At 40.6% G+C, this 20653-nt stretch overlaps 1 protein-coding gene across 1 annotated transcript; it reads right to left on the reverse strand.

Moving 5' to 3' along the window:
• Positions 1-835: 835 nt before the first annotated feature.
• On the reverse strand, positions 836-20558 carry nop16 (NOP16 nucleolar protein homolog (yeast)). The gene is made up of 5 exons (XM_079236341.1): positions 20441-20558; positions 17878-17986; positions 16778-16847; positions 15508-15614; positions 836-4719 (listed from the first exon to the last, which is right to left on the reverse strand). The coding sequence occupies exons 1-5, from the start codon at positions 20545-20547 to the stop codon at positions 4564-4566; spliced, it is 549 nt and encodes a 182-aa protein (XP_079092467.1). The 5' UTR covers positions 20548-20558; the 3' UTR covers positions 836-4563.
• Positions 20559-20653: the final 95 nt, after the last annotated feature.

Raw genomic sequence — 20653 nt, forward strand, 5'->3', positions numbered from 1 at the left:
CCAGACACCATGGGAGTTTGATGTTCCGACATAGTTTACACAAAAAGTATAAAGCAGAACTGGTGGTTATTTCCATGGTGGATGGCATAATCGGTATCGTTTTACGGAGATACGCGAGATGCAGTTCCTGGAGGAGTCGGTGAAATTCACCGAGCTGTGTGCGGCTACGGATGATGTTATGAACCCAAATACGAGGGCGTTTCATGTTCCGACATGTTTGGGACTTCCACAACAAATATAAAGCAGAACTAGTGGTTATTTATTCCATGGTCGATAGTGGAAATGAAAGCTTCGTCGCTTGTCTCTCACAGAGGCAAGCAACAGAGCTAAGCCACGCCCCTTTGGTCGCGCCGCAAATTCGCGTTTGGTGTGAACACCCTCTTTCTACTCGCGCGAGTAAACTTCCGCGGTGGACGCGGCGCCGCAAATTTGCGTCGCGTCCGGTGTGAACACGGCATTAAAGGCGCGCTCCCGCGAAGTCCGTGAGGGTTTAGGGGTGTCCCATTGTCAAATTGTCGAGTGCTTGAGGGCTCTCTGGGAGGCATTTTGAGCCCTTTATGAACCCTTTGCCTAAGGGAATTACCCACAGTTCATAGCAATGTGATGTTAAACACGCAGTTTCCAATGGAAGCATGAAGACGTAAAAAAAAAAAAAAAAAAGGTAACCAAAGAGACACGTGGGCGTTTAGCCCGATAAAATACATTTACACTACAACATTACGGATAAACATAAAAACATATAAAAACACATAAAAACACATGAAATCAGAGGAATTCAAGTAGAAATTATATTTATAACATTTATTTACATTCATCAAACATTTTGTTTGGACAAAACAAGTAAATAGATCATTTAAAATGACTTCTCATCTCGTAGGGAAGACGTTCAAATCAGTGAATAAAAAGTATAGAATAAATACACAATTGGACACAATATCTTTTTATGTAGTCAAGTGATATGTTGCAGCAAAGTGCTGTCCCATTCATATTTACACAAGTTCAAGCCCTAAAGCCTCTCACACTTAACAGTTCAGGGTTTGAGGGTTTAGGGTGGAAATTGGGATTGTGCCGAAGTCTTTCTCAGGAAAGCTAACTTCTTAAATGTCGCGTTAACGAGAAACCCGGTGTCCGTTAACGGGGTTGGATTAGAAAAGGCTGGTTTCCACAGGTGGATTACTCCAGAAGAAAGTAAATTTCTTATTTTTAAATGACTCCATCCAAAGACCGACTGAAATAGACTGTGCTTCCCTCACTATGACGTCATTGAGCCGTGACACACACACACACACACAAAGTCAGGTAGCAACTGTTTTTATCATACGGTTAAAATTAGACAGCCAAGTGTTCCCAGAATAGGGGGGCAGGAATCAAATTACTGACCTGCTGCATGTATACACCAATATAAAGTAACAAGGTTACTACAGTGCATGTTAAATGTGTTCCCTTAATTACCTGAGTGACCTTGTTAAAAGGTTTCAAGTGTGGAGTTATTGACCTCGAGGCCAATGATGTCCCACCACCGATCCACGGTACGCAGTAATGCTCCAATATTACGCAGAAATGTCCCATCAAATGCAGGGAAGAGGACGAGGACCTCTCGCTAGTAGACGTGTTCCAAATCACGTACTTTAGAACATTTTGTTAGTTTGATAAAACACTAAACTTAGGTTAAAAAACGGCAAAACGATATCTGACAAACACGTTAACATCATTACCTGAGCATTTAGATGCTGCTACCAAAACTGTAGCGCAGCTGTGCTTTGGGCCTCATTAATCGCAGCGCTAGAAACAATTGATTTAAATTTTTACTGTGTTTTTTTTTCCTCCAGCTGAATTACTCCAGTCCATCTCCTAACACAATCTCAGTTTTCCGACCTCACATGTACTCATTTTCATCCGTGCTCCGATGCTGTGGCTAAATGGGGGTGTAACCTCATACTTTTGATTTGATAAAAAATCTCTGTTTTGGCCACAGCTGTGCATCGAGCACAGGTTTCAGTACCAAAGGTCGTGTAATCTGGAATTGGCGCAGAAGAAGACAATGTTTTCTATCAGAATTGAACATCCTTGAGGAGAACGTGGACATTTTAATTGATTTCAGGTCGTCGAATAAGAGCTGAAAGAACACAGTGAAAAGTTGAGAAAGGTTCGAAGGCTTCGGTCTGGCAAATGTTTTTAGACATCACTTCAGTTCTATCTTGCTTTGTTATTCCATACGGATGCTCTGCAGCCATGGGAATAAACTCTATAGGGTGTGCAAAGCACAGCGTACATGAGTCACATGAAGCTAAATGTTACGTGACTCAGTGCTCATACATGTCCTCTACTTTTAGGACAAACTACAGAATGATAACAGACACTGAGAAACATCACCGAAGCTGCTTCCACCAGCTTTAAATCCCACACTTAAACCAGATGCTCCCCTGGGAGTCATGTGTTTTTCTATCAACCTGTCATGCTAAACCTTTTTTCTTATTGCCTTTCTTCATTTGATGACGATAAAACCTTTTTTTAGGGGGGTGGGGGGCGTTAGACTTCAACGACTGCATCCTGCATGAAGCTTTGACAGTGTGTCATTGCCTACGGATTGTGGGATAAGTTAAAGTGTGATGGAGCATGATGATACCATGGAGACAAAATAAAAAAACATCAATATTTAATAGTGAAAATGCTTGTGAATGCTTCATTCTATCCCGTGTAGTTTTGGTACAAAGATGTCTGTGTTTGTTAAAAAGTGGCCAGTTCAACAAAAATCTCGAGGACATTTTTCACGACAAAAGCAATGTGTGAAATACTTTGCATGCACCACGAAGTGTTTAAGGGAGATGTCACCGAAGTAATAGTTTACTTCTACCAAAATACAACTCACTGATTTATGCAGCCAGTGCAGAGGGTGTACAAATGTACCTGCATCGAAAGATAAATTCACGACTGAAAAATATTTCCCAAAAATTGCAGTATTTCCTGATTTGAGTATTGTTTGAAGTTTAATTTTATTTAAACTATATAGTCTAGAAATGTTTTTGAAAGACCTTCATGTGGATCCAATGGGAGACATAATCAGAAAGTATTGGGAGACTGAATACTTCAGTAGATTTTTGGTTGTTGACAATCAAACAAATATGAAGCAGCAACAGATGGGTCTCCTAAACCGTCGTGCCCTTTTCAGGAGGCAGAAGCAATCTGTCACCACATCCTCTCTTTGGGGAATGTCATGCAAACATTTCTTGTTTATCTCAAAAGCTGTCGTGGGGATAATTTTGAAAAGAATAACACCGAGCAGATAACTCAAGGCCTTCTCCGGCGTTCGTCATGAGTGGTTCACGGTCCATTAGCATCGCCGTGTTTATCTTCACTTGTCTCCGACGATTGAATGACCTTAAACATTAACAATTTTAGATCCTCCAAAGACGCGACTGTTTCACAAGATTTTTTTTATTTTTTCTTCAATTAATATGCAATGAAGTCTTTAATAGAAGAAAATAGTAATGTTGATTTTTTTTCTCCTCCTGGCTCATTTTGGTTTACAGCATCAAAATGTACCTTTAATCTTTAAAAGATTAAAAAAAATAATTCAAAAATGAGATCTGGTTGCTCAGTTGAGGAGAAATAATGGCCATAATGCGACTGGAAAAGGTCATAACATTTTGAGATAAAGTTCACTAGTTCAAGAATAAAGTTGAACAATCGTTTAAAAATTCCCAATTAGTCTTAATAATAGTCATAACAATTGCAACTTGTTGCAATTTTGAGATGAAGTTGATATTATCATTCAAGAATAAAATTGCTAAAGATCCCCTCAAGGGATCTTAGCAGTACACCTGGGCCTGAAGTAACCAAGAACTCAAGTGAGCGGCCTCCCAGGAGGATCCCCTCAAGGGAGTGCACATGTGCTCAAGCAAGTATATACACTGTGTGGAGTTTGCACTAATGAGTTTAAGCAAAAATCTGAAAATAAAAATATATGGGCAATGTTTCTCAAGAGTCTGACCGAAGTTGTGTGATTCTTATCAGACTGACACAAACTTGAGTCAATCGGTGAGCTGCGTTAACGAATAAACGTCATTATTTAACGCAGCCTTGAACACAAGAACTGCGCGCATCTCCAGAGCAGCTCAAAGCAGGATGCTGCAGAGACTCTTTCCGATGTCAACACTTGATATAACTGAAGGTCTAAAAACGGCCCGATGAGTAATGAGAAACATCTGAGAAACCTCCAGTGTGCGGAGCAAAAACTAATAACTGCAAAAAATCTGCAAAAATGAGCTTCAAGGTATTTAAATGATTACATTACAAACACATCTCAGGCAATCCCCTTTGTCGGTCAGAACACAAAGACAAAATGGAATCGATTAAAACAGGAAATCTTTTACAGGGAGGAAAGTAACAGAAAGGTCCTGGAGGGTCGCGACACAGACGTAGTAGTGCAGGTCCGTCTCCATTTCCTGTGCATCCGCAGTCCTCGCACTGGTCTCGTGTTCCGGCTTGCACTACTATGTCTCAATGAATGAGATTCCGACACAGACGGCGACAGAAAGTCCAGAACAGCGCCGACGGTCCATTTTACTGGACCGTCGGCTGCGGGTCCGGCTGCGGGTCCGCCAGCGAAGTGACGAAGGCGGAGTAGTGCTCCGGGTGGCACCGCTTGTACTCGTTTATCTTCCTCTTGATCTGTTTGGGTGTGTCCTGGTAGTAGTTCTTCTCGTCCATGGCCATCGCCTGCAGGGAGGACAGGACAGACGCTTTAGTTCAAACTAGAGAAACAGTCCCGCGCAAACGGGTTTCAGTTATTTTGTTGTTACAGATGAAAATGGTGAAATGTCGAGGTGGCAAGCACATTTCGCAATGGTATTATTCAAATTATGTTATTAGAACAATATTGAAAATCTATAACAGCGCTGGCATGTCGAGTTTGGTTTCAGTGGTTGCTGGGTGGGAATGTGTCTGACTTATGTGATCCAAACATGTACAATAACTCCAGAGCATGTTAGGTCCAAAAGTCCAAATATATAGAAAAGATCATTTCCAAAATTCAGGAAATATTCAGCATCAAGTCTATGTTCGTTGGCATTCAGCCTTTCACATTTTTACCGCGATCAAAACAACGGTTAGCTCTCCAGCCTGCCGCACACAAAGTGGGTACGCACTGATGAGGTATATTCATTAAGGAAAGTTGATTTATTTTCTTTTATCCAAACAAAGAGTCAGTGCATTTATTGCTAGTGCTGTGGCTAAAAAGGAGAAACCTTACATTTGCCCAGTATTAGAATATGTCTTTGAGCGTAGCGTGTTGATCGCGAAGCATACAAAAATAAAAATAATTGAGGGCTGTCATAATTAATTGCAACAGAAATATGCAGGTGACTGACTCATCTTTTCATAATTTTAAGTCAAAAGGTGGAATATTTTCTATTGAAGGATATTTCATTGTACCAGGTCTGCAACGATTAGTCGACGATGTCGATTATGAAAAATCGTCGACGCGTATTTTGGTCGTCGACGCATCGTTGGTGATGAAAGGATTCAGAGCTACCGGTCATTTTCATTCGGCATTGCAATGCACTACATCAGGGGTGCCCAATACGTCGGAAGAGGTAGTACGGGTAGATCGCATCCTATTTAGAAAAACTTTATCGACAAAACCCCGCTCCTGGTGTGCAAATTAATGTCAATCACCACAGATGCTGCTGCGCCTGCAATGGTCGGTCGAATGGATTTATTGTTAAGTGCAGGGAGGATGATGTTTTCCCCGACTTCCTTAATTACCACTGCATAATACACCAACAAGCATTATGCGCTACAATGCTAAACAGGAAAGAGATCACAGAGGTGGTGACGAAGAATGTCTATTGGAGCGAGAACTCTTCAAAGACAGCTGTTCTGCACACTGATGTGAGATGGCTAATAGAGCTCTGTCCGGAGATGAAGGAGTTTCTCCATGTAGTTAAACATGCAGAATACAACCAACTAAATTACCTTTTCTCACATGAAAAATATTAAGTCCAAACATCGTTCCACCAGCAGCAGGATATTTTTGACTTGGTCATTTTAAAAGTAGCTTTTAAAAAGTGTGGGCCCCCATGCTCCAGAGCATGTGAATATTTAAAACGAGTGTAAATTGTGTTGCCCTGAAGGAGGGAACAGCAATACATGGGACTGCAATAAGTCATTTAGATTTACTTTTAAACCCTTGCACTTTAATTGTCGGGTAGGGTGGATATTTTTTTTTACTTTTGGACTTTGAATGTCAGTTATTTTGCACTTTCAGAGGCTTAATTGCTATTTTGAGTTACAACGATGCGGCTAATTGATGGAATTTCATAGCCTAATTACCATAGTGCAGTGTTTTAGATTTTAGAACAAGGCCTTCAACGACGTGTGTCCACATCAGATGCAGACTGGGGAAGAAGAAAAAAGTGTCCCCGGAGTTCCTGTCTGACCCGCGCGTGTATTGAACACGGCGCTGCCCACTACATGGCGCGTTCATACAGACTGTCATGTGTGGACAGCAGACGCTCACTCGGCTATACGGTCGATTTCTTTGCACTATTACAGGCATGGAGGTCACACAGTATGGACCGACCTGCGGAGCTGTTTTAACCTTATAAGCATCATCACTGTTCCATGACGCAGCGCTCGCCTCACGATGTTGTGCACCCATGTTGTCCAAATAACCACCAAACAACCAGTCACATTTAGTAATAACGAAACAAGCCAACAACATTAAAACGTTGCAGTGCTGCACACACACAGACATCTCCAGCTGTCTGACTAGCAGCAACAAAAGCGCTGTGTATGATAAAAAAAATCATAAATACGACTGCAGCTTCTTTTTTTTTTAAGTAACATAGCAAGCATTTAACTCACCACATGCCCGTAATCCTCTGTGCCAAAGGCGTCAATAGTCAAATCCACCAGCAAGTCATCAGTAAATCCACCAGCAAGGTAGCTTCTAGGTTCTAGGTAGCAGCTAGAAGTTTCTAGTAGCTTTGTGCCCCTTTGACCAATCACAGGGCATGTTAATGGTCACGCTGGCCTGCTGACCAATCATACATCTACGCCACCTCGCAGGCCCTGCACGTCAAAGAATCCGCCCAGTTTGTCAAACTAAAGATCTGATTTGTTGAAGACTACGGCGTAGTGTAACGTCCGCAGGAACGACTCGCAGACAGACTTTGGTTGCGTTAACTTGCAGGTTGTTTGCACGAGTGTTCACAGAGTTGGCAACAGGCTCTTTGCTAACAGTAGCTCCGGAGTAACAGCTAACAAGCTCAACTAGCAGCCCCACTCTAGCATAACATCAACAACACAACGTCACTTCCTCCGACGAGCGGCGAGAAGTCCTTTACAAAAACTGGCCGCATGCGAAGAGCAACTTTTTCTCAAGTCTGCCAGTGGATCCTAACAGCGTGGAGCAGTGTCAGAGAATCCACCATCACCAACGGGTTCCGAAAGGCTGGACTGCTGCGTGATGAGGAGGACAGCGCAAGCGGATTTGCCTCGGGAGGAAAGTGACACTGAGAGCGCAAACGAAAGAGAGACTGAGTGCAACGAAGCAATTCTGAGGCTGTTTAATTCCGACACTGAAGAAGAAGACTTCAATGGTTTTAGTGCACAGGAGGACGATGGCGATAGTGATCAATTACTTTTTCTGGTAGGTTCCTATATTTTCGCCGAGAAAATGTGTGACGAAGTAATTACAAACCTTCAGGCTGTTTAATTCCGATACTGAAGAAGACAACTTTAGTACTGTTCTGAAAAAAAGCATTTGTCGTATGTATGTACTAGTTGTGGATGTTACTGGCATTTATTTAATTAAGTTTTAAAAAATCGTTCCTGTAACATCTTGCTGTGTTAATATCTCATGTTTCAACAGGGACACCTGCGGCTTCTAGACAAGTGCGGCTTATGTATGTACAATTTCTTTTAAAAATGAGCAGGTGCGGCCTATAGACCGGAAATTACTGTAATCGAAAAAATAGTCGATAGATTAGTTGATTATAAAAATAATCGTTAGTTGCAGCCCTACATTGTACCCTCTGTTATTGACAGATTGTGACTTGGCAGCACTCCCAGTGATGACTTAGTCCCATTGAAAGCAACTGTTGAAGCAACGTTGGAATGTGGCACTTTTCTGATAAACGCTCCAGCAATTTAAACTGCTGCTCGCCAATCTAAGTAATAATACAAAAAACAAAAACACTCCCGAGCTCCTCTCAGCACTGCACGAAATATGCACCAGCGTGTCCCTTTAATCTAAATTAATGAGAAAAACAAAAGTCTGCGGCTGTGAAAGAATATCACGCAGCTGAAACCTTATTTGCCCGTCAACACTTTAAGGGAATCCAAACAAAGGACACTCTTATCATCAGGGGGAAAAAACATTCAACTGACAAATTAGGTTTCCTCTGCAGCGACAGAGCATGTCCAGGAAGGCACAAAGAAAATGTCCTCGACCTTGGCAGCCAGTCCTCATTTCTCAATGTCCTTAAACGCACCCTCATGCAGCCAGTAAATATCAAATCTTGATGCCTCGTGTAAAATATGACCCGCTATATTTCAAACCAGACGGCAACATCCGAATTTAAAAAGTGAAGCCAATGCTGAAGGAATTTAGACTTGAATTATTTCTACTCCATCAGGACGGGATTCCTCACATTGAAGAAGTCTGATGCATAGAAGTCTATGAGAAAATTACTCTTTTTCTAACTTGATTCATGACCCAAATAAACATTTTAATCATTAGTTCAGGGACTCAATCGCTAGTTTCAAATCTTCTTCAATAACCCTTTAATCTTTTCCCAGTGTTTTCAGTTCATGAAGGTTACACTGGCAGACTAAAAAAAGACAAATTCAAGGCTTCATAACTGCAAACCAAGAGGTGACTCCATCCACTTTCTTTTAAATACGGCCTATGGTCCAAACTAACTTAGTTTTGGTAATGACTTACAAGGTTAATTTACATCTTGTAAATTTCCTCAGCTGAGTCAATCACTCACTCATCTACTGTGCCTTATAGGAACAAAAATGCACTTTCTTGGAGTTAGATTAGAAGATCTTGATATCTTAAACATGAAAAGTGAGCCAACAGGGGGAAACAGCTAGCCTGGCTCTGACTAAAGATAAAACAGAACTCCAGGAAGAGCACCGGCACAGAAACCCCTGTAAAAAACACTTCTGCTTTGGTATAAACGAGCTGTACGATGTTAATCGGCAAGCTTTCGAGGAGCTGGTGGGCAAAGCTTGTGAGCTGCTGGCTTTATCTTGGTCACAACTCAGCCCGGTCACGATCATAAATATATTTATTTACAATTAATTATCCTAATTGCAATTCAATTGTCTTTTTCCGTTCAATTCATGCCACACGGCGGTGCTGTTGCGCTTGGCTCTGCAGCTCGGCCTTTAAATCCATGTTGTTAATGTCGATGGCTGCTCATCGAAATTATGCAATGGTTGGCAAAGGAGTCAATTCATCTTCAAATAGTTTGCAGGAACAGTGTTTCCCATCTCGCTCTGCTGCACATAGATCTATAAATAGGTTGACCTTATGCAACAAATGTGAATGCAGAAAGTTAATTATTGTAGAAGGTTAATTTAAAATGTGAACATGCAACGTTGAAACACCTGTCTTTGACTGCGCACGGATCTGTTCCTGGAAGGAGCCCCGCTGCTCTGTTAACGCTGCGTTCCCAGCCAAACACTTTTATGAGAATTGTCTAATTAGAAAAGATGGATGGAAGCAACAACTCAAGCGTGACTTTTCAGGGTTCATACCCATTCTGACTAATGGATTTCCATGACTTTGCCATGACTTTAAACCAAATTTCCATGACCAAACATGTTGTGAAATCTCGGTGTAAACGTGAAAAAGTGAGAAAATGTACAGGTCCACACCTTGTTCTGTTATTAAACAAACTAAACGGACGTATTTTATTGATCTTATCCACACGACAGCTTGCCATTTCTGTCTCTACATGGTCACGTTAACACTTCTCCTCTGCTCTTTGTATCGCGCACGGCGATGTATTTATTAAGTCATTAATAAATACATGGAATAATGCCTGCACTTTCGGGTAAATGGTTACAGTACGCCGGTAACAGGTTGCGCTTGCCTGACTCACCGATTTTTGCCGTTTTGCCAGAAGTCTCCGTGACGTCGTCCTTTCTGCTGCTGCGTCTCTCAAAACAGAATACAGATCTCCGCTCAACGTTGTATCAAATCTACAACCCCCTAATACTGATAAAAACCTGATGGCTCACATATCTGCACTCATTCTGTTTTGTTTGGCAAAAAATGAATAGCTTATTGTTTTCCACAATGAGCTATTTAGTAGTAACTAAATATTAGTTATTTTTTGCACAGATAGAACTTTACTTTCATTGTTCTAAGTGATTGCAATCTGATTTACTTGAAAGTGATTGCAATTTTCTTTATTCTGTTACTTATAAAAGCACAGATGGAGTCACAAAATGATGTTATTTACAGAAAAAGTTCGAGAACCACTGCTTTAAGTGTTTGTGTCGGAATGAGAATCTGCGTCGAGGTCTGTGGGTACGGCTGCCATGTGGCTAACGTTCTAATCTAGCATGTACAGTCAAGAATGTTTGCTAGCATTTGTGTGTATAGACGGTCAGGCTCAGGCTCTTTTAAGTGAACGGTGGGAGAGCCGGGCGCTCCATGCAATCGTCGCAGAAGTCAAGGCGCTGCCACTCGCCCAAATAACCCGCATTGTGTTAACATGTCCCACACAGACAATCTCCTCAATGGTTGGCCCGAACGAAGTGTAGAAAAGCGGGTCAGTACACCACTTTTATCGCCGTTTTAAAAACCGGACGCGTGTCTGTTTTCAATCCGCCCAAAATGGTCGATATTCGGACGCCAGACTTGGACAAACCACGCCGAATTATAGAGCCACGGATAACCTTCAATTCGGCTGGAGGAAGTTTTCAATAGCGGGTCTGTAAACCGCTTTACCCGACGAACGTGTCACGAGGTCGGCCGCCAGATTACCCGCCAGTTATGGATGATTTCTTCCCGATTTTCAATCCGCCCAAAATGGTCGAAATTCGGACCCCAGACTTGGGCAAACCACGCCAAATTATGGAGCCACGGATAACCTTCAATTCGGCTGGAGGAAGTTTTCCTTAAGCGGGTCCGTAAACCACTTAACATGACTTTAAAAAAAGTTGTAGACTTTTCATGAATGTACGTTGTTTTCTTTGTAGGACAATATGCTGGTCACGGTGAGATTTGGTTCAAGTCAGAAGTATGTTAAGGTGGCAGAAACCGAAGAAGGCTATGAAGACTACAATACATTTATTGAGAAAGGTTGGTATTACTTGTTTATTACACAGCCGTATCTGTTTGGAGTAAACTAATTATTTGCTTGAATGTCAGTTCATGTAAGTCAGTCAGTCAGTCTTTTTATATTAATTTAAGTAATATGTTTGCCTCACCTATCAATTGGTGTTTTATTATGTTGACCAATTGTAATCATGTTTTGTGAGCAAGTCAAAATGGACAATTGGTGTATGATGGGGCATTTATATCACATATTCTGCACACTGCTCAGAGATTATAATAATAAAAGTGTCAATAGAAGTTTACAAAGGACCTTTTTTTTAAATTTGATATTCTCTCAGTAATAGGAAAGTTAGGTCTTCCTCTACAGACAGACTTGCACTTGACAGATGAATCAGGGACAGAGGTGGATGCAGATGTGTTTGAGGAACTTTTACAAGCAGGGGACCTTACCATCAATGTGTCCACAGAAAAGTCTAGAAGTAAGACTTAACTTTGTTCGGGAAAAATGAGGATCATGAACTGTAATGTACTGTGAGCTGTTTTACTGACGAGTATTGTAGAGATGTGAAGGTATAACCAATTTTTTGTGTGTATTTCTTTTAACTGTCTTGCAGTTGTTCTTCAACCAGATCTAGCAGAAATTTATTTTAAGTCGAATGTGTCAGACACCTTATCCTCTGTGCCATCTGATTCATCTGATGCAACAATAATTCTTGAGAACGACGGTGGGGGGAAAGGACCCACGGCGATCGGGAATCAGCTGAAGCGGTAAGCTAATTAAATTTTTTAAATGTATGAAATGAGTTAATAAAACTGAAACACAAAGATATTATGCAGACGAGCTGTGGTCTTGTTGCCGTAAAGGTTAACATGATAACTTATTGTCTGATTCTTTTTATTTGTAGATGGTGAGAGATGTTCTTCAGTCCAAGCCAGGGGGAGAAAAAGTGTTGCATGAATATGACAAAACGAAGACATTGACGGATGGTACCCGGCGACATATGATAAACCTACTGGTGGCTGACATGATTGAAGTTCATGGGTAAGCATTTTATGTTCACTGGTGCCCATCTTAAATCAAATTTTTCTTTATAACCTAAGATGTGCAGTTAGTTACATTATTAAATGCTATATACAGTATATTTAAAAGTCATTTCTGAAGCAAAAATATTAAAACAATTAAGTTATACAAATTAATTAGCCAATGGGAACACATCCCTAAAAAAAAAAAAGCGAATGTATGATCAGTGCAAAAGAAGCCAAGGGTATTGTAAACAAAAAGACTAGACGAATAGTTATCATGATAACACAAATAATTTGTTTGCATTAATACGGTGTACTTTAGAGATGACTGTCTTTTTTTTTTGCTTTCTTCTTGATAATAATAATAATAATAATAATAATAATAATAATAATAATAATAATACTTATTTTAGTTTGACATTTTACAATTTTAAAGCTTGAAAAATAATATGTTTTTCTACTTTTAAAAAGGAGGATCCCACCAACCTATTTGCGAACAAAATACGCTCTTGGCATCATCACTATTTCCTTACCTCAGGGATCCTTACTCAAAAAATGGATACGTAAGTTTGTAAATGAATGGCTTATATTGCAATTTATGCAGGAAGGTTATTCTGAATTCGCCTTGTTTTGCTGTGACCCATCAGTTATGTTTAGTTTTGTTATTTCTTCTCGAATTTTATAGGAGCACTTCTATGATGCTGACAGTGGATCTGGTTATTTGGCCTGGAGGATAAAGACAGTCCAACTCAACACTGCAGTTCCATCCCGGAGATGCTCAACCACCAGTATCTATCAAGGTGGTCCAAAGAGCAAGAGGGATTTTCTCCTAACTGACAAGCAACTGTTTGGCGAGGAATGCCGTGAGGCAATCTCCATATTGAAGCATACAACTTATGAATCGGTTGTCAAAGAGAAAATGAGGGCAACATTTCAATACCGTCAGACGGTAGTTCAACAAGACCAGCAAAACTCCTCAACAGTCCTGGATGTTTTCCCACGTTTTCTCGATACACCTGGCTTGGTAAGAAACGCATATGGTTTTTTATTTATTTTTAAAGTGAACAATGTACTCTTAAGGACTACACTTTCAGCACGGTTGCAGGGACTTACGGAGTTTCTTCTGTAGATTGACCAAGACTTTACCATGATGTTTGGAGAGGAGGTTTCTGGCAGATTCTTGGCAAAATGGCCCACTTTCTTCAAACCCAGGATCCTGGCAGACTGCAATAATTCTAATGAGAATGTTGAAGACCTCTTGTCTGGGCATCAATCCTCAGATGCATCGCTCATCTTTTTAAAACATGCATTTACTTGCCTGATTCAAAAATCTTGTATGAGCATAATGTGTATATATTTATTTTCACATGTAAGTCTTTCTTAAATCTTCTACTTTCTTCTGGTTTCCCCCTAGGCTGGGACAGTGACCTGTCAAGCATCCTACTGCTGGTTCACCTACTTCCCCCTACTGCAAAAGGACCCAAGAAGAGTCCTAAGATTAGCTTAACTCTATATATTATAATTAACTGGAGGATAGATTCTTTCCTACACGTAGATCTTAAACCCTTCAATATAAACAGTAGCCCGGCCACCCTACGGAGGAAACTCATTTCGTTTTTTTTATTAAAATAAAAGTTGGATAAAATCTCCATATTTGTAGTCAGGTGTCGGTAGGTAGAACTGCAGTGCCGCTGACTCTCCGCTCTCCTGGCTGACGTCACACGCTGCCACGGACTGCCAGTAATCTCACTCGCTGTCTCTCTCCAACAACGTTAGCTAACGTGTTAGCAAGCGGACTAGCTTGCCATTAAAAAACTGGTGGGAGGGAAATGAAGCCGCTGTAGACATCTTAACGCTGATTGGCCAAGACTCGACACGTCAAAGGTCTTCTATTGCTACGATGATCACGACCTGAGTTTTTTTCTGTGTCCCACTCCAGTCTCAGAAGCGGCGGACAGTTGACGCCCCCTCCCAAAAACAAAAAGTCTTCGGATCTACACCATTCACGTAGGTTACCTATTTTGGTTTCAAAACGGCGAATTTCGCCGAAAGGTGAGGGATTTTCATGTCTGTGTGTGACCCGTGCTATTGTTTTGTGTGATCTGTGCTATTGAGGCTGCCAATTAAGAAATGTTATTGTAATGCAAATGCTATGTTTGTGGTGGGCTTGAAAATACAAGTTTTATTTGAACAAACTTTTGTATTGATGATTTTCTTCTTTGTAATTAAGTACTAGGAATATACTGAATTCAAAAGTAAAATTGTATCATGTATAGCATTAGGAATTATAACTCCCTACAGTGTTTAAACAATATATATATAAATCAACTTTACAAGAGTAAAATACAGAGTTTCATTTTAAATCCTCTATAGTGTTACATAGCTCAGCAACTCTAGTCGGTGTTAAAACAGAATATACAGATAGTGTTAAATTCTGACACTGCACACTAGTGTTGTGTAAATTCAACACTGGCCTGTGTTGACTGGTGTTAAATGTCAACTATTGAGAGTTGAAGCAACTCTATCACAGTGTTGAACATTTAACACTTTTAAAAGTGTAGTTTTAACTCAAAATAGGGTGGACCAATATAGACACTTTCAAAGTGTTGAATGTAACTCTATTGGTGTTGAATTAACACTGCTGATTTTGCTGTGTATTATGCAAAGTGGTTTCAGTCAGGCCAAGTAGCGACTGTATAAAACCACATTTAATGAATATAAAACATTAAGTTTTACATTTATGTTAATAAAAGGGGAAGATCGTTTTTAACTCTCAAATACTGATATCGGCATTATAAATTAAGACTGTCAGTTTGTATTAAATACATCACCTTTATTGAGCGTGTCTGCCCTTTTGAAAAAATGTCTGACATAAAAAAGTGTATCAATCTTGTCCGATGTTGGCGGGAGCGGTCATTAATTCACTGAGGTTGGGATGTCACGAGGAACCGATAATTCGGCACCAACTCAATGCCAAAATTCTGAAAACGTTTTTCTACAATTTCCCACAAACATGTATGAAAGCGTGTGTGATTTTTACTTAGTTTTTTTTCTTTTGAATTGGAAATGGTTTGACAGATAGTGCTCAATATAAATACTGGGGCTGAATCACACAGAACCATCATGTGACCATGATATTACTGGCCCCATCACGTTCAGGCTTTGGTCGCTGCTCTCACCTTGAAGTCGTCGAGGTGCTCTCGGACCATGTACTGAGCGTACTCGATCAGATCAGAGGAGAGCGTCTTGGAGTCTATCTCTGGACGGTCGGCCTCCTCCTGCAGCTCTGCGCCACACAAACACATATTATATCATACGTTTCTATCTTGTTAGCATTTAAAGATTAATCGGATCTTTTACTTTTCCTGTTTCATTTTGGTGCAAAGACAAGGGCAAAGCATTTTATTTAAGACTCAATGAAAATATAAATCGGTTGGTCTTCATTAAATGAAATGTTCAGCACAGTGTTAAAAGCACCGACAGCGTTGCTGGAGGAATAAAAGTCAGTCACTGCTGAAATCCAGAGCAGCAGCTGCTGAAGGCCGACTCCTCTGAGCATCCATGTCACCGAGCAGTACAACAACAACAAATTAAGTTCTCTTTTCCAATCAAAATTGGTTTAATTAGAGTGAAAAATCACACCAAGAGTCAAGCACATCACCCCCACCCTCATCCACCTCCACTGGCTTCCGGTCAAGTCCCGCATCACCTACAAGATCCTCCTCCTCACCTACAAATCCCTCAATGCCCTGGCTCCTCAGTATCTATCTAACCTCCTCCATCCTTACACACAGTCCCGGAACCTTCGATCCTCAGGCACGGGTCAGCTCTCCATCCCTCACACAAAAATGCGAACTTTTGGGGACAGAGCCTTCAGTGTGACAGCCCCCACACTTTGGAACTCTCTCCCCATAGAGCTCCGCAACACACCATCTCTGGACACCTTCAAAAAACTCCTCAAAACTCACCTCTTCACCAAAGCCTATGTCCTCTAGCTACTGTTGCATTTGTTATGTTTATTTATGTCTTTGTTAAGCGTCCTTGGGTTTCATGAAAGGCGCTATATAAATCCTAGCTATTATTATTATTATTAAAATGAAAAGATTCTAGAAGCAACACAAGAGAGTTACATCAGTACAGCGCTGCACAGGGTCCATTCAGCATCTACAACACTGAACGGTTTTCATTACAACAGAACCATCGCGTTTATGGGATTTGCTCCCGGAGGCCAGTTCACAGGGAGCTTGTCACACAGACTTAAATTTTTAAGACACTAATTAGTTGTTTTTGCACTACCCAAATTGGTTAAAACTCTGATCCAAACAGATGCAGAACAGAGGGGTTGAACAGAAACGTTGAGTTACAGGATGAAACACATGGCTAACAGCAAAACAAAAAGGAGAGTGCACGTCTCTTTACACGACAAGGTGTTCAAAATAAATAACTTACGGTTGATTACGTAGGGCTTGGTCACGATGCCGACGGGATCTTTAGTCACTTTATCTTTTTTTCCGAGGAGCTAAACGTGGGAACAAAAACATATCATGAAGGAAACAATGGACAACAAACAATGGTCAGCAGCTGACGCGTTTTGGATTCTGGGTTAACTGATGACAGTAGAACACAGTCCGCCACAGATCTGCAATTTTCTTCTGTAATGTGACATGACAGGTATGCCATGTGGGGGTTTTTAGCCTTCAGGGATGCCGTTTCAGGAAAACAATACAGTTACTGTCCTTGCTCCAGAGCCTCAAGGGAGGCAAAAAATATATAATTTATGGGTTGCTTGCCATCTTCAGTAAACTAAATAAAAACGTTGTCCCAGGCCGGTGGGAAACAAGCTGCAGCCCAGAGGACAACATTTAATTTAATTATCCGTAGCGAGAAATAGTCACAGCATCAGTAAAGGTACAACATAATAATAACATAACTATATTTTGAATGACTCAAACAAGTTGTTTGTTTCAAGTAATACATTTAATGACTATTAAGCTTTTAGTTTCTTTTAACTTTTTTATGCTGCTGCCTGTCTTGGCTAGGTCTCCCTCGAAAAAGAGATGTGTAATCTCAATGGGACTCCTGGTTAAATAAAGGTTTAAAAAAAATGTAATTGGAGAAAAGTGAGTTGCAGGAGATTTCGGCTGGTGTTTAATCCTCACAACCAAACACATGATGAAAACTACAGAACATGATCAGATGTCTTAAAATCTTGACCTGTTAGATACATTTGTTTATTACTATTTCAATAATAAGAGCCTTGTTCTAAATGCCTTCGCCAAATCTAAATGCAGCAGCTGCTAGGAACTCTTGATCAACACAATAATTTAGCTAGTGATTCGACACAAAGAGACATCTTTGATGATCCAACGGACATCTGTACGATTATTTTGGCAGCTAACTGATATGATTGGACAGGAGTCGTTGTTCATATCAGTGTTGCTGACTGAAGTCTCAGATTTCACGTTAAACTGATCGGCAAGAATGTGTGTGTGTGTGTGTATAAAATAAATATCACTCGATCATGTGTCTACGTCGCAGCAGCTACTCACGCTCGTTTTCTTTAATGGCAGCGTGCGGTTTGGATCGAAGGCCAGGCCCATCTCCTGCAGGTTCCTGGCCATGGACTTCTTGTCGTCCCACGCATTTCGGATCTGTTTACTGAGGGAGAGGACAAGTTAGACGCAAAATGTGAAGTCCGACGCTGTTTTAGGCATTGCAAATATACAACTTTTTTTTTTAAGGGTTCTGCGGCTGTAGCAGGGCCGGAGTGGGGCCAATTTTCAGCCCGGGGATTTCAGGCTCAAGACCGGCCCACTTTTTCCATGGTAGTGGAAATTGGATAAATGAAGCAACAGTTCAGCTCTTACGATCCTGTAGTTTTTTTTTTATTAATACCACGGTCCAACAAATAATGTAAAGGTTAAATACAACAATAATAATCCACTTAAGATGAGAACTTAACAAAAAATATTCCACAAGGATAGGTTGATAAATTAACAAAAGCAGAAATAAATAAATAAAACATTTGAAACGTATCCCACTCTTCAACAAAGAGGCATATTGAACTAATGTTTACAGTTCAACTCGCAGTACAGTATACAGTTACATTGTGAATAGCACCAACAGCATCTACAGCATCAGTAACCGCCTAAGCAGTGCACTGGGTTCAGCCACTGTATCTATAACTGTGTCGTTGCTTATAGACATGAAGATTTCCTTCTCTGTGGACATTAACATGAACGCCTCCAAGTTGTCCTGCCTCAATGAGCTTCGTAGCATATTCTTCACAAATTTTAAGGTTGACATCACATGCAACCTGTGTGATGGACAAAGTCAACATAAACTTATATTCTAACCCAATGACAGGATAAGCATCTGTGAGGAGGTTGTACTGTGAGAGTATTAAATGGACACATCTTTTCTGCTGCTCCGAAGCTACAAAGAAAGAGTCATATTACTGCATACTTCAATATATATATATATATATATATATATATATATATATATATATATATATATATATATATATATATATATATATATATATTTGCAAAGTCTATGGATCGCCATATTTTGGGTGGTATAAAAAGGCTAATATTTTAATTCAATTTAATATTTTGCTTGGGAATAGGTTGACAACGCGACAACGATATTAATCAAGGCTACAACGTTAGCCGAATAGTTATGTTGCTAATCATTAGGCCTTTGTCTCTCTTTACCAGTTGCCACCTGTGTTTGCCCTCTTGAAAATAAATCGGTAAGCTTGGCACATTTGGCAGCATCCTCCTCCAATGCCTTTCTTTTTTTCAACCTGGCTTTTTCAGCCCCTCCTGCCCTCTTCCTTCCGTCCATCCTCCCTGACGCGTATGTTGCGGTCGGGCCAACCCAGCTATCGGTAGCCTATCTGAGAAAACTTTTTGGAAAAGACGGGCTACGGACCGAACCAACTCTATTTGGGGGGAGAACTTCCTCGCATGGTACACCGGTTGTACCATGCGAGGAAGTTCTCCCCTCCCAAATAGAGTTGTTTGGTTCCATAATGGACCGAACCAACTCTATTTGGGAGGGGTGAACTTCCTCGCATGGTACAACCCATGCAGAGGCTGCGGTGTCAGAATGCGGAACGCGTTTAGCCCACTTTAAGAGAAGATGAAATAACGTGACAAATGTCAACAAATAAAATTATCGACCGGCCCAGAAGTGAAGCGTCCCACCGGGAAAACTCCCGGTACTCCCTCCACCCCTGGGCTGTAGATCTAAATTAATCAGTTAAAGTCTTCGTCAGTGATTCATCTCAGAGCTGACAGAAAGTTCCACTCAATGAGAAGTATCACCTATCTTTCCAGTGAAAACTGTGTTTGTTTGCATACAACAGAAACCTTTATAATTCTTAGTATATTCTGACTATCGTTAAGAACAACATTGCCCAAGGTACAGAACTGTGATAATATAGGCATTTTAAGTTGTGTGAGGAATATAATATTTTATATATCTGAAATCAAATACCCAGCACCCCCCCCTAAAATCTCTTAATCCCAGATTGGTAGCAATAAAGAGACAAAGTCTGACACAATAGGCCTTACATTATATTAATAAAACCCTTCACTGTGATTTGCTGAAACAATTATTCAATACATTATAAGAAATAATAATGAATACAACAATCTGCACTGCAAAACTATACCTCACATGTTTGTGTTTGGTCTCAAATTAAAGGGGACGTCTTGAGTTTTGGGAAATCGTCCTGCCAGAGCATAACATTTCACTATACTTTCTCTTTTGACAGACTGAGTGGATTAATCGAGGAAATATTCTCCATATTAAATGATTGAAAGTAACTGTAGTACAAGTGTCTAAAAACGGAATAATATAACATCCGCAGCTGAATACTTCATTACGTATGTACTAAAGACTTTGAACCAGGACTTTTACAGGTAAAGAAGTGTATTTAGACCATGGCATTATACTTTAACCTACAGGATCTGTATACTAGTTCCACTCCTGTAGAATATAAACTACAAATATCGGGTAAAATACTCAGGTCCACCCTTCTCACGTGTTGTCAACATGCCCTCCGTTAGCCAACACTAGCTAAAATGCTAACGTGCTTACTTTTCTATCCTCGGGTTGCATTTCTTGATGGACTGCTTCATCAACTTCTTCCGGTCTTGGTTGTAGTCGAACTTCTTTCTCTTCCCGGACTTCTTAGCTTTCGGCATGTTGATGCTTTTTTCTGTCTTTACAGCACAGCCGAGGTTTGATGGTGGTGAGGAAGGAGGCAGCGTGCAGAAACAGGAAGTGCGTATTCGTTTGGTTCTGACCGGA

This window comes from Taurulus bubalis (assembly GCF_910589615.1).
Source record: "Taurulus bubalis genome assembly, chromosome: 2".
In the NCBI taxonomy this organism is placed as follows: domain Eukaryota; kingdom Metazoa; phylum Chordata; class Actinopteri; order Perciformes; family Cottidae; genus Taurulus; species Taurulus bubalis.

Bases quoted from the DNA above. Each gene is read 5' to 3' on its own strand.
- nop16 (XM_079236341.1), bottom strand. From the start codon at position 20,547: ATGCCGAAAGCTAAGAAGTCCGGGAAGAGAAAGAAGTTCGACTACAAC. The intron at 17,987-20,440 runs GTAAGCACGTTA...CCTCTCCCTCAG, and splicing joins TGCAACCCGAGGATAGAAAA to TAAACAGATCCGAAATGCGT. The intron at 15,615-16,777 runs GTAAGTTATTTA...TGTGTGGCGCAG, and splicing joins CAAGCCCTACGTAATCAACC to AGCTGCAGGAGGAGGCCGAC.